At 66.4% G+C, this 13,383-nt stretch overlaps 2 protein-coding genes across 5 annotated transcripts in view; one reads left to right on the plus strand and one right to left on the minus strand.

Moving 5' to 3' along the window:
- Positions 1-9,007, plus strand: FAAP100 (FA core complex associated protein 100). Of its 3 annotated transcripts, none has more exons than XR_005652062.1 (10): positions 1-229; positions 385-500; positions 1,221-2,152; positions 3,021-3,177; positions 3,948-4,723; positions 4,834-4,970; positions 6,097-6,213; positions 6,828-6,957; positions 7,645-7,731; positions 8,081-8,115. XR_005652062.1 is itself a non-coding variant. In XM_039859235.1 (10 exons), the coding sequence occupies exons 1-9, from the start codon at positions 65-67 to the stop codon at positions 8,210-8,212; spliced, it is 2,619 nt and encodes an 872-aa protein (XP_039715169.1). In that variant the 5' UTR covers positions 2-64; the 3' UTR covers positions 8,213-8,218; positions 8,431-9,007. The 3 variants fall into 3 exon arrangements, 2 of the variants coding, with proteins under 2 accessions (XP_039715169.1, XP_039715168.1); XM_039859235.1 differs by lacking the exon at positions 6,828-6,957 and adding an exon at positions 8,431-9,007 and having other exon boundaries at positions 2-229; positions 8,081-8,218; XM_039859234.1 differs by lacking the exon at positions 6,828-6,957 and adding an exon at positions 8,518-9,007 and having other exon boundaries at positions 3-229; positions 8,081-8,218.
- A 3,182-nt stretch (positions 9,008-12,189) lies between these two features.
- The window catches only part of FSCN2 (fascin actin-bundling protein 2, retinal), a 7,476-nt gene continuing 6,282 nt past the window's right edge, over positions 12,190-13,383 (minus strand). Inside the window, exons 3-5 of one of the 2 annotated variants that reach the window (XM_039859163.1) lie at positions 13,077-13,198; positions 12,544-12,711; positions 12,190-12,437 (exon numbers count right to left, since the gene is read on the minus strand). In XM_039859163.1, the coding sequence (XP_039715097.1) occupies positions 12,232-12,437; positions 12,544-12,711; positions 13,077-13,198 (496 nt within the window). In that variant the 3' untranslated portion in view covers positions 12,190-12,231. Of the gene's footprint in view, positions 12,438-12,543; positions 12,730-13,022; positions 13,199-13,383 lie in introns of both variants that reach the window. The other variant, XM_039859162.1, reaches the window with a different exon arrangement.

A 13,383-nucleotide genomic window follows, 5' to 3' on the forward strand; every position in this document is an offset into this window, starting at 1 on the left:
TCGCGCACCGCCGCCAGGGGGCGGGGCGGCCAGTCTCGTGCTTCCCGCGCAGAGGGCTCGCACCATGGTCGGCGTCGCGCCGCGCGTGGACTACTTGGCGGACTTCTGCCGCCCACTCGGGGGCCCGGCGGCGGGCAGGCCGCGCGTGCTGTGCCACGGGGCGGAGATCTTCCTGTCCACCGCGAGGGAGCAGGTCTACGTGTACGACCAGGAGCGGAGACTGCTAACCGTGAGCGCCAGGGCCGGGGCCGGTCCCGAGGGGCTGCGTGGGGCGGGGCCGCGTGCCGAGAGGCGGGGCTCCGGATCGTCCCGAGGGGCCGGCGTGTTGGAGGCGTTTGCTGGGAAGAAACGAGTCCGTGCGTGCTCTGTCTCCCCGACGTCCAGGCGGTGTACACGTTTCCTGGTCAGGTGTGGCACCTGGAGGTCCTGGCCCTGCGCAGGGCGCTCTACGTCTTGTGCGCCCGGAGGGGCATCTATTGCTTGTCTTTGGACCAGACGAGGTGAGGAGGATTTGCTGGGCGGTACCGCTTGGGGCGGGCCTAAAGGGCCGGCCCTGCTCCCTCCAACACTGTATGACCTGCTTGCCTGAGGACTGAGTTCAGAGTGTGCCCTCGCCAGCCCTCGCGCACGGGGATGGTGGGCTCAGAGCCAGCTCAGAAGTCGTGAGAGCCCCCACCTCCAGCACCTGTGTTCTCTGACAGGTTGCTGTTGGCAGACAGCCCTTGGTAAATGGGGCGCCGACTGCTGAACCTGCAGCCAGGAGTAGGGCCTGCCCCCTTGGCCTTGGTGGTTACCTGACACACCTTTGAGGTGGGTCTCTGGCCCCTGAGCCCCTGGTTAGAGGAGACCACTTCGAGGAGCCAGGCCCTTTGGGACACCAGGCAGAGCCCAGACACGGCACCTGCTCACCCTGGCCGGGAACATAGAAGGGGAGCGGGTCCGATTCAGAAACGACACCTTGGGGTCTGACGGTTCTACAGCAACGAGGTTCCATCTGAACACCGTTTCTGGAAGACTCGTTCTGCGCGTGTCCCTGGGTGACCAGTGCCAAGCAGAGCAGTCCATGAGACAGTGTGGCTGGTCACCCACTCCCTGCTGAAGGGCCGTGATGGTCACTGAGATGGCTTCCTGCGAAGAGCCACAGCCAGTGTGCTGGGTGGCAGGTTGTCATGGAAACAGTGTGTAAATATCGTGACCAACAGTTCCCTGTGTTCTTCAAGGTCTCCGAGCCAGAATGACGGGGACGATGAGGGCAGTGAACCCCCTTCCCCCGTGATCCCTGTGGACCCAGACGCCTGTGTCCTCCCTGATACCACACTGCGCGCTTTCACTGTGCTGGACACCGTGCTCGTCACGCTGGCGCAAGGCCCCGCCCACTGGAAGGTGCAGCTGTTCAGGTGTCCCTGTCCAGGACAGGACCCCAGGCCCAGAGGCCAGATCGGCGAGGTGGACTTGTCCACCTGTACCCCACTGGAGATTCCTGGGGAGCCCAAAGCCTCTGTCTTTCTCCCGGTGCTGTGCTGTGTGTTACCACCAGGCTCCAGGGTCCCGCATGGCCACCCTCGCAGAACCGGGGGCTTCACACTGGAGGGGAGCCTCTTTGGGCTACTCTTTGGAGCTGATGCCGCCCTCCTGGAGTCGCCTGTGCTGCTGGTTGGGCTCCCCAGCGGCCAGCTCTCCTGCGTAGTCCTGAAGACCCTGGGCACCTCCGGGTTGGCCCCCAGTGACCCGAAGGCCACTGTCAAGATCCTGCATCACCTGGAGGAGCCTGTCATCTTCATCGGGGCCTTGAGGACAGAGACGCTGGCCGAGGACATGGAGGACATGTACTCCGACTGCCTGGTGGCGCTTGGTCACCACGGCCGGACACTGGCCATCAAGGCCAGGCGGGACGAGGCAGGGAGCCTGGAGCCAGTGCTGCGGGAGTACTGCCTGCCGGGCCCTGTGCTCTGCGCAGCATGTGGCGGGGACGGCCGAGTGTACCACAGCACCCCCTCCAGCCTCTGTGTGCTGGACCTGGCTCAGGCAGGCGCCCCCTGGGACCCCGTGCAGCCCAGCGCTGGTCCAGGGAGCCTGCCCTCTATGCCCTGTCCAGCCAGCCTGAGGGTCTGCAGTGTCCTCACTCTCTCTGTGTCGTCGGGGATGCCTGAAGGTACGAGCCGCTGTTTAAATGTGAAAAGCCGCAGCCTCGGGATGGTCGGAACCCCGTGTTCTGGCTGTCTTCTCCCTGCTTCAGCCCTGTGCCCTGTGAGCCTGTTGGGCAGGCCGTTCCTCTCCTGGCCTAGCCCCGTGGTTGACAGTCCACGCTTGGGGTCAGGGAGTGCCTCCCTGTGTCCCATGTGGGTTTGGGAGCAGGCGCGCCACTCTGCCTGGATGGGGTGTGCACCTAGTGACCCGGGGCTAAAGCATCTCTCTGTGACAGGGCTGAGGTCACAGGTAGTTCAGGGGAGGTTCAGGGTGCGTCAGGGCAAGCTCTTACCTTCCTACCGAAGGCCAGAAAACGCCTCTCCACTCACCACGTGGTCTGCCACCCAGCCTGCTCCGCACCACACCGTACCGTACCGGAGCCAGAGCCGACTGTGTGTGCGCCTGCCGTGGGGGGTGGAGCCGCCTGCCCCCAGGGCCTATTCCTGTGAAGATGGCAGATTGCCCACGAATGATGGAAGGCCTGCTATAGACAGTTCTCAATGCGAAATAAAAGCTCTGAAGGGCAAGACCACCGCCCACTGCAGGAGGCCCTGGGTGCGGGAGGGCGCGGGGCCCAGGGCCGCACCAAGGGCGGCAGGGCTCCCTCTCCCGGCTCAGCCTCCGTGGTGTTGACCTTGGGGGACCAGCAGGTAGACAAGCCTGTTTACTGGAGGACTTCCTGGCAGCCCAGGGGCGAGGGGCCCACTCGGCCTCCATTGCTCTCGGGAAGCCAGAGCGGCTCTGCGACGCACACGGGTCCTCGCCGGGCCCCTTTTAGGCCCGTCTCTGCGGTGTGCCACCGCGGTGCCAGCTCCGCTGTGCTCCCATCTCAGGTGGCACCAAGCTCCTGGCCCTGTCTGCCAAAGGCCGCCTGATGACCTGCAGCCTGGACCTGAGCTCTGAGATGCCTCGCCCCACCGCGGAGACAGCGGCGAACACTGGTCGGAAGGTGAAGGAGCTGCTTGGTGCCATTGGCTCCATCTCTGAGAGGTGAGCCGCGGGCTGCGTCCTCAGGAGGCTGTGCCCCGGGTGGCAGCTTTGGGCCTGGCCAGGCCTGCTGCTTTGCCTCTGGCCCCCAGAGGCAGCCCTAGACATCGAACCGCCTGGTGAAAGGCTGCACGAAAGGCCCGCTGCCTCGGAAGACACCGTCTTCTCAGCCTGTTCATACCTTTTCTGGTGGAGTTGTCAGTCTCCTCAGCTCTTCCCTCGGGGAACGCCCCCCCTCAGAGCCTGCTCCCTCCAAGGGCCCGGCAGCCCTTCCTCTGACCCACGTGGAGACAGCGGGCCCCTCTTTAGCCCTTTCCTGCCCGCCCACAGCCCCCAGTGAGTGTCGGTGGGCGCTAAGCCCCTGTGGGTCAGGATCATTGCTGTGGTGCTGCCCTCTGGGCTGTCACGTTAGCTGCAGAGGAGCAAAGGGACCTTTCCAGAACACGGGGAGCACAGCCAGGAGGCCATCCCTAGCACAGGCACCGTCCGGCTCCTGAGGCCTGGTGGGGACAGCAGGCCCTGCCCACCTCACTGGGCTGCACCAGCCCCAGCCCCAGCCCCATCTGTACCCTTCCCTCCTGCTGCCCAGGGGCAGGGCGGGGACAGAGGCTGGGAGCAGCGAGGGCAGCCCTGGAGAGCTGAGGGGGCTTCCTCCTCATTTGATGCTCGTGGGGGAGCGAAGTTGGAGTCCCTTCTAACCCTGGGAGGAGGGGCGCGGCACCCGCCACCATGGCTCCCTGTTCCTCACTGGGTGCTGTATCTGCTCTTCCCAGAGTGTCCTCTCTGAAGAAAGCGGTCGAGCAGCGGAACAGGGCCCTGACACGCCTCAACGAGGCCGTGCACGTGGGCTGCACCCTGCTGTCCAGCCAGAAGGGCCCTCGGCCCATCTTCTGCAGCGCCACTGCCGCCTGGAGCCGCCGGGGGCTGCGGGATGTGCTGGCCGCCTGCTGCCTGCTGGAGAACCGCAGCGCCTTCAGCCTGGGCCCCGGCTGGGCCTTGTGCGTGCAGTTGCTCCCCAGCTCCCCTGCCTCAGACCGGGACTCGGCTGGCTCAGCTGTGACCTACACCCTCCCTGTGGGCCAGCTCGGCCCTGGCGGTCGGTGGGAGGTGATGCTGCCCCTGGGCCCCAGCGAGGACGGCGTGCTCGACCTGCCCGTGACCGTGTCCTGCCTGCTCTTCTACAGCCTCAGGGAGGTCATGGGTGGGGCCCCGGCCCCCTCAGGCTCTTTCAGGGATCCCTCCTTGGATGGAGGTTCCTCCAACATCGCGCCCGAGCAGGAGGGCGTTTGCCTGCCCCTGGGCGAGCACACGGTGGACCTGCTGCAGGCGCTGCGCTTCCCCGGCTTGGCCACGCCCTGCACGCCCGGCCCCGGCCCCGGCCCCAGCCCCTGCGGCGACCCCGTGGACACCTTCCTAGCAGCTCAGTGCAAGCTGGGCAGCGAGCCAGCAGGACCCGCGTCCCTACGGGCCAAGTACTTGCCCCCGTTGGCAGCTGCCATCCGAGTGTCAGCAGAGCTGCTCCGAGCTGCCTTGGGGGACAGTCACTCAGGTGGGCGGTGCTGGCTGGCTTCGCTCTGGCCTCGGGGCCCCGAGGCTTGCGGATGTGGGGAGCTTTCTCCCAGGACTGGCCCGGGCTCACGGCTGCACCTCTCCCTGCAGGCACGACCCTGTGCTGTGCCACTCTGCAGTGGCTCCTCGCCGAGAATGCTATCGTAGATGTCGTGAGGGCTCGAGCGCTGTCCTCTGTCCAGGGAGTGGCCCCCGATGGCGCCGACATCCACCTCATGGTGCACGAGGTGAGGAGGGGTCAGCCGTGCCGTCTGCAGGGAGACCAGACTCGACGCAGCGGTTCTCAGAGTGGGGTCCCCGAGCCAGCGTTGTCTGGGTGGCTCCAGAGGCATCCGGGTCTTGGGCCACCCTCCAAAGGGTTAGGACACACGCCCAGTCTGAGGCATGGCTGTCTTGGGGCCGCAGCTCAGCTCCCCGTGAGGACCGCCAACGCCACACTCTGCACACGTGGGCCCTGGCCCAGTGCGCCACAGGAACTGGCAGCTGGGCCCCCGCTGCTCTGCGTTGGTTGGTGTCCCCAGGAGCAGCACAGACTGCACCAGTGCCAGCCACTCACCCCTACACCACCGGGGGTCGCTGGACTGACGTCGCAGCCAGCCCTGTCCTCTCGCACACACATCTTCCTCTGTGACCCTTCTGGTGGCCGGCCCTGGTCGCCACCAGATGAGCACACCCTCCTGTTCCGGTGCTGGCGACCCCGAAGGTGGTGAATGGAGGCTGCTGTGGCCTCTGCCTACTGCATAGCCCTTAATGATCAGGTCAAGGCCAGGCCAGTGTCTTGGTTGGGGTATCCTCGAACCCTGATTCTGGGCCTGGGTAGCCCCACACGTGTTGGAAGGGGGCTGGGTTCTGAGCCCTGTGGGTGTCCAGCACGTCCCACAGGTGCCAGAAGGAAGAGCCGCTGGTGACAGCATCCTTCCCAGCGTGTGCAGGCCCCCAGGGTCTTGCTGTGTGTGGAGAGTGAGCCTGTCGCCTGGTCCTCAGCCTGTCCTTGCCAGGCTCATGTTCAGCTCAGTCCAGTCAAGGCCTCCGAGGGCAGTTGGCTGACCTCTGACCTCAACCACCCAGCCCTTCCGTTTTCTCTCCTGACCGGGGTTGTCAGTGCGGGCTGTGGTGGCCTTGGTCTGCGGTGGGCGTCGTGGGTCGGGCTCCCCCTGGATGAGTGGGCAGGTTTGCAGCTGGTCAGCTGGCTGCTTTGCCAGGTGGGGTTGGCGCTGGGCGGGGAGACCGGGTCCGGGCACCCGTTTGCACTGAGCTCTGCCCGTGATGGCGTAGAGGGGCGGCCTGGGGCAGGGAGCTGGGGCCTCAAGGTGAGGTGGGCATGGGTGGGCACGCGTCTCCTTGGTGTTGCAGGTGGCTGTGACTGACCTATGCCTGGCGGGGCCCATCTCAGCCGTGGAGATCCAAGTGGAGAGCCCCTCTCTGGCCAGCACATGTGGGGTCCACCATGCTGTCATCAGACGTGTACAGGTGTGTCATCCATCGTGGGCCTGCTGGGGGGTCTCCACGGGGTGGCAGGGGGAGGACCTTGGGGGCCTGTGGCTTCGTGTGTGGGGGCTGCAAGCGAGTTGGAGTGGGTGCTGCTAACCCTCCCAACAGCACCCCAGCAGGCGCCCAGAGCCCTCATGGCCGACAGGTTAAAGAGAGATGTTCCCACTTACCAGCCACCACGGTCGTCAGGAGGTTTCTGCACTCGCGTGGCTGGGCAGAGGCCACGTGGAGAGGCCGTGTCCTGTCAGGGGCCCTGGACTCAGGGCCCGGGTTGTGTGTGGGTCGGGTGTCGCTTGGTGGCCTCCATGTCTGGGGTGGGCCCTGGACTCAGGTCCCAGGTTGTGTGTGGGTCGAGGTGTCAGCTTGTGTGGGCCTTCACGTATTCCCCTAGAAAGTCGGAGCTGGCGGCAGCCTCCCATGCCGCCCGGGCTTTCTGCCACCTGGCACGGGGCCACGCCTCCTAGATCTGGGGAGGTCGCCACATTCCAAAAAGCAAGTCTGTCAGCCAGTGTCCTCGGCTGGGTGCAGCCTGCCCCCTCCTGCACAGGGGAGTCTGCAGTGGCAGCTGTCACCCGTCTTTGACCATTTTTAAGTGCGATCTGTGTGCCAGCCTCACCTGAGAACTCGTCAGTGCACGTCCCAGCCCCAAGGCTCAGAGAAGCCGCAGTCCGCGCTTCGACCAGGGTCTGGGGGCCACTGTCCTGGACCCCCGGGAGCACCCAGGTGAGCCGGACGCCCACACCAGCCCAGGCTGGCAGGCACCACTCGCGAGCAGACTGGCGCCTCGTCACTGACTCGTGCAGCACGGCGGCACTGACTGCAACCGGCCATGACTCCCGTGGTCACCTCGTACTGTCACGATGGCCCGCGTGGCGGGCGTCCTGGCCCTGCGCCCAGGCTCAGGAGTTTAGTCCTGACGCAGGCCATCAGGGTGATCTCCAGGGCCACCTGTCGGGCTCTGCCCGCAGTGACACCTGTCTTCTGACCTTTCCCGTTCCGTGCCCAGAACGGCCCCGTGCCCGCGTTTCTCAGCCCAGAGAAGCCAGGCGGAGCCTCATCGCCTACTCACTGGGGCCGATGGTGCAGGGCCGTTCCCAGGCCCTGTGGTGCACGGTGGCCCCGAGGCAGGCAGCCACCCGTTCTCCAACACCTGGGCCAGCTCCTCCTGCTGCCCCCGGCGGCCAGTGGGGGGGCCTCACTGTGTAGACTCTTCTGGTACTTGGGTCTGAGCCCAGGGCCAGCGGGGCCTCCTCTAGAAAGTGGGGGCAGGAGCAGCCCCACGTTGGGCCGAGGGTGGGCGGGGGAAGAGCCCAGGTCACACTGGGTGGTGGGCACCTGGTGGTGTGCGCCCAAGGGCCCGGGAAGAGATGGGGGCAGGGGAGGGGCTCCTCCAGCCTGTCATTCCCACAGAGGATGGTGACTGAGCAGGCTGCCCAGGGCTCCAGCCCACCTGACCTTCGCGTACAGTGTCTCCACCAGATCCAGGCCAGCCACGAGGTGAGGCCCCTCGGGGTCCCGTCCCCAAGCCTCCTACCAGCCCCACCCACCCCGGCGGCGAGGACCGCCTCTGGCCTGCTCTGTCTCTGGCTCTTCTCCTGTCTGGTGACCAGGACCTGCCTGTCGCTTGGTTGAGGGAATGACCTCCATTTCAGCCTATTTCCTGTCTTGAGGCCGTCGGCGGCCAGGCAGGGTGTCCCATGCTTTAAGGCCAGAGGCAAGTGTTTCTTGGACTGCCTCTCAGGTCTCCAGGAGGATTAGTGTGTGATGGGTGTGCCCCAGAGGGGCTTGGTGATGTGCCTGGTGGGGGGGGGGCACCTGACCATTGCCGTTCGCCCCCCACCTTCAGACTCTGCTGCGGGAGGTGCAGACCCTGCGTGATCAGCTGAGCACGGAGGACGAGGCCAGCTCCTGTGCCACCGCTGAGAGGCTTCTGCAGGTGTACAAGCAGCTTCGCAGCCCCAGCCTCCTCCTGCTGTGACACCAGGTGGGCCCGCCTCTGTCGACACAGTGCCTTTTTGGTTTTGTGGAGGGGACCCTGGGACACAAAAGGCACTAACAGCTCCTGAGCAGGGAGGCAGGTGGCGGCTGTGGGAGGTGTGGGGTGAGCCTGGCCGCCGCACAGCAGAATGTGGGGCGTGGGCCGCGCTCGGGGTGGGTCTGCTCAGGGGGAGTGGACGGTAAAGCATGTTGTTTCAGGGTAGCCCCATTGGTGCTGGGCACCGCCGCTGTGCCCATCCTGTGCGTGGTCTCCACCCAAGTCACACCCTGGCCTTCCTCCGACAGCTGCCCATGGCCTCTGCGCTGGACCTGCCGCCGCCAGGGAGCCCCTCGCCCAAGCGTTACAGTCGGATCCATGGCGTTCGCTTCACTCAGAAGCCCTGCTCAGGACACAGTCCAGACCCCAGAGTGGGGACCATGGGGAGGCAGCTCAGGGCCAGGACTCGGGTGGGTTTGCACATGGCTGTCACTGGCCCTGGACACAGCAGCCCCGCTGCCCCATCCTGGGCGACTGGGCCTCTTTACACTGGGGGTCACCAGACGGGAGGTTGCTCCCTGTGAGCACGAAGCCTCGGGGGGTGCCCCTGGGGTGGCCTGTGGTTGGGGCTGCAGCGGCGCCGGGCTGTGCATTTCCAGGGCCCCTGGGTGGGTGGCCCTGGCCTGGCGCTGTCGTCGGCAGGGTTTGGGGACGTGGCTCTCGTGGGCGTCACGTTCTCTCGGCGGGAGCTGTGAGGGCTCTGCTGCCACAACAACTGACCGTTCCTGTTGAGCTGCCGCCACCTCTGCCGGTTTTGTCATCCCTGGGCCTGCCCCAGCTCTGCAGCTCGCCGCGAGTGGCAGCTCCTGCACTGCCCTTCTCAGGGTCCCAGGGCGGTGGGGGGACCCGAGCACTGGGGTGAAGTTCCTGCAGCTCCCATCTGGCCGTTCTGGTCACAGACTCACTCTGGGAGGACTAAGGCCACCTCGTCACCCTCCGTGAAGGAAAAAGGGCCAACACGGTTCCCTGAGGCGGGGTCTGGGAGGGAGGGAGGACGGGCAGGGACCGGCCAGCCCAGGCCTGCCTCAGTGTTTGTCGGGCACAGGCGTGACAGTGACCTCCTTCAGGGCGAGCAGACGGCCCACCTCCAGCCTCTGCTGGCGCTGGTCGCCCTCACGCAGCCCGGAGGGATGCCGTGGCCCAGCCAGGCCTGGGAGGGGTCTGTGCCCTCTCGGCAGCCCCGTCCCCTGCTACTCCTGAGGGTCGCCCTTCCGTCACCTGTCACCTGAGTGCCATGGGGGAGGATGGAGTGGCCAGCCCACAAGGACCCTGGAACAGTCTGTCCCTCTGTGAGTGGCAGAGGGCAGCACTTGGGGGACCTGTGTCTGCCTGCCATGGAAAAGGGTGACACATCCAGACCTTGCCCCCACGTCTCCCCGCTCACCAGCTTCCCAGAGCCCAGGGCTGACAGATCTGGGCCTTTGATCACCTGCGGGGTCAGCTACCCAGACCCCAGCCAGATGCCAGTGGGTCAGGGGAGATGGGGGCTGCCATCTGCCCACCTGCCGGGCCACCCACCAGCATCTTGTCCACCCCTGTGAGTCTCAGCCGTGCAGGGGCATCGGTGTGGGGTGTGGAGAGAGCAGCACTCCAAGAAAGCGGGGGTTGCTTGGCCATCCCCAGTTCCCACTGTGTAGCTCCCAACACAGGTGGCGAAGGCCCCAGAGCTGAGACCTCTCGTAGCCAGCGTGTCACCTCTGCTGGTGGTTCTCACGGAAAACCCTTTCGGGGTGTCAGCATGGGCCTGCCTGGGGGTCTGCAGAAGCAGTGGAAGGACCGTCCATCCTGCCTATGGTGTGGGCACGTGCCAGACTCTGCCGACGGGCACAGGCTAAGGACGCACATTGTCATCTCCAGAAAAGGAGAAAAACGACACATACGGCTAAAAATCCAAGTGGAGGTGATATGGAGTAATGGAGGAGAAACGTGATAAATCTGGGAGGAGGCAGGAAAGGAGGAACAGACCAAACAGGACAAGTAGGACGCAAGCTGCAAGGTGACATACCTCAACCCAGCTGTGACACATAGTGACCTGGGTGAACACGGAAAACCCGACTGCAGTCAGGGAAGCGCCTGGGGCCTTGTGGCCAGGGGAAGGTGACTCCACAGCTGCTCAGGGAGCCACCGGGATCACAAATGTGACCCAGGAGCCCTCGCCTGCTCAAGTGCCCCCTCCCAGCATACCCTTGGCCATTCAGAGTGTGGCCTCACCACGGAGTGGGAATCACACTAAATACTAGGTGCTCCTTTGCAGACCCCTGCTGTGTGAGGCCCCAGGCTGGCCACCACGGTGACATCCCCCATACACAGCCCCAATCCTCTTCAGGCACAGTGTGTCCCTCCACCCAATTCCGGCCTTTGTTCCGAACCCCAGGGCGCCAGTGTGTCCTTACTGCCATCCCAGCGGGCCCCTTCAGAGGACCCCAGGCACAGTTCCCCGCCCCGTCTCCAGAGGCTGTCCCCGGCTGTGTGGACACCAATCTGAGTGCCAGACCAAGCGCACTGCCTGAGGTCAGCAAAAGGGGAGAGCCCCTGATGCCCTGTGGGGTTGGGAACCCGGGCAGTGGCACAGGGTTACTTGCCTGACGCTGTCTAGCAGGCGGAGGGCGCCCTGGCAGGTGGGCCCTGGACTCACCCAGCCCAGACGCCACCAGGGGGCAGCACAGGCTGCAGCTCAGGGCAGCCTCCCGTCCCCTCCACGCCTGCTGGGTTCCACTGTTTGTGCCTCATGGGGTTAACCTGCACCTGCCTCACGTGCTGGCCCACACGACCCCTGGCCTTTCTTTGTCCCTAGGGTGCGGGGAGGGCAGGGAGGCCATGAGCAGGCCCGGGGGCCCTGGACAGGGGCTGCAGAGAGGCTCTCCTAGCAGGCCCTCCCTATCCCCAGGACGCCGCTCAGCCCCTCGCTCTGCTCTCCACCCCAGCGGTGCCATCTGGTCTCCCCAGAGCCCACTCTGCACCCCCCACCCTCCTTTATCAAAGTGCCCCATCCCCACTGACCCCTCGGGCTGCTGGTGGGACCACTGGATCGGTCTCGCCCTCTGGGCACCAGGCCTCTGCTCAGGCTGTCTCCCACCCACGCCCCCCCTCGCCCATCTTCAGGGGCCTGACTAATCCCTGGGGGCATGACTTCCTCCCCATCCCCACCTCGGAGGGCCCAGGTCACCCAGCCCATCTAAGAGACAGGCTGGGTGGGGCCCTTGTGGGCTGGGGGTTCTGGGTGCGGGCTGATGTGGGGAGACACAAGAGTGAGCCGTGGGCCTTGTCCTGTCAACCACCCTGGTGACGGGGTGCCCAGCCTGCTTCAGACAAGGCAAGGGAGGGTCTCTGTGCACGGGATGGTGGGGGCATGGCCTGAGAGCCCTCTCCTGGGCTGGGTGGTGCTGGGTGGCAGTGAGGCAGGTGCGGGAGTCGAGAAGGCCCCTCTCTCTGTGGGTGGCCATCCACAGCCCAGTGTGAGAGTGTGGGGGCCTTCCTAAGACTTGGGGGAGTTCCTAAGACCTGGCCCTGACGGGAGCAGTGACGCTCCATGGAGGCACGCTGACCCCAGAGACCCTCTAAGTGGCCTGCCTTGCCGAGCCTCTGAGCTCCCCACCCAGACACCACCAGCTGGGTGGAGAAGGGGTCTTCTGGGGGGTGGGGGCAGAACGAGAGGAGCCCCAGGGCTGTGGTCGTGCGGGAGGGGGTGGGTCGTTAATCTGCGGGATCCTCCCAGACAAGCCCCAGACCCTGGGTTTCGCGAGCAGGAACCGCGGGGCGGCCCGGGCAGGGCCGCAGCGGGAGGGGACGGTGGGGCGTCCTGGGCCCCGCGCCGTCAACGAGGCCCGCACCCGCGACGCGCAGAGCCGAGCCTGCGCAGCCCCCGCTGCAGAGCCCCGCGCCCGCCCGCCCGGAGCGGCGCCACCGAGCCCGCCGGCCGCTGCGACACAGACACGGTTGAATGGGGACCGCGGGCTGCGCGCTCAGTACTCCCAGAGCGCGACGCCGGCCGGCGCGTCCGCGTCCGCGCGCAGCAGCCCCGAGGCGCCGCCGCGCAGGTACTTGCCGCTGCGGGCGCGGATGGCCAGGCGGCCGCGCTCGCGGAACTCGAACAGGAAGTCCTCGGCGCGCTCGCCGTCGCTGCGCACGCTGCCGTGGCTGCCGGTGTGCCAGAACCCGCCGCCGCGGCCTGCGGGGCGAGGGGCGTCGGCGGGGGCGCTGCTGCGGGCCGCGCCGCGCCCTCCCCGCCGACCCGCGCCGCGCCCACCCCGCAGACCCGCGCCGCATGCCCGCACCTCGGATCTGGTAGGCGCCGTCGTTGAAGCTCAGGTGGAAGACGTCGTAGACCGAGCGGTTGGTGTCCAGCTGGTTGGAGCCGCGGCGGTGGCACACGAAGCCGTCCAGGCCGCGCAGCACCAAGATGGGCCGGTTGATGAGCTTGAGGACGAACTCCTCGTCCTGGCCTGCGGGGACAGCCTGCTCTGTCCAGGCCGCCGCCTGGGCCTCGGGCGACGCTGGGGCGACATTGGGGCTCCCTGGACTCGGACTTCCGGCTTGTGGGCCCAGATATGCCAATGTCTTACGTGACACCGGCCAGGGGCCTGCGACCGCTGAGCCACGCGAAGGCGCAGTGGACATGAGGGCTCCCTGCAGTCTAACCGCTCCACCCGCCTCAACAGCCCGGATTCCGACCAGCACGCTCGGCCTCTGCCAGGGACAGAGCAGTTCCCCGGGGGCGGGGGCTGGCTCTTGGTGCTGTCCCTGGGCAGAGGGCCCAGCCCCAGCCCCAGCCCCCCGCCCCCCGCCCGGGCAGGTGGGGAGTGCTCACCCACGAAATCGCTGATGGCCGCCAGCTGCCCATTCTTCTTCATGCACACGTAGCGCCCATTACTAGCCTTGAGGGCCACCCGCCGGCCACGCCACTCCATCTCAAACATGGTGTTGGCAGAGCTGGAGGGAGCAGGGCAAGGTCCCTTCAGAGCAGCAGGACATGGGGGCTCAGGGGCAGAGACACCCGCCATTATTAAGAGCTGTTCTCCACCCCAGTGGACGGAGGTCCCCGGGTGGGCTACCGCAGTATCCTCCTGGAGCGGGTGGAGGCGCAGGTGGAGGAGCGGGTGGAGGAGCGGGTGGAG

This window comes from Pteropus medius, unplaced genomic scaffold (assembly GCF_902729225.1).
Source record: "Pteropus medius unplaced genomic scaffold, Ma_sr-lr_union100, whole genome shotgun sequence".
NCBI lineage: Eukaryota > Metazoa > Chordata > Mammalia > Chiroptera > Pteropodidae > Pteropus > Pteropus medius.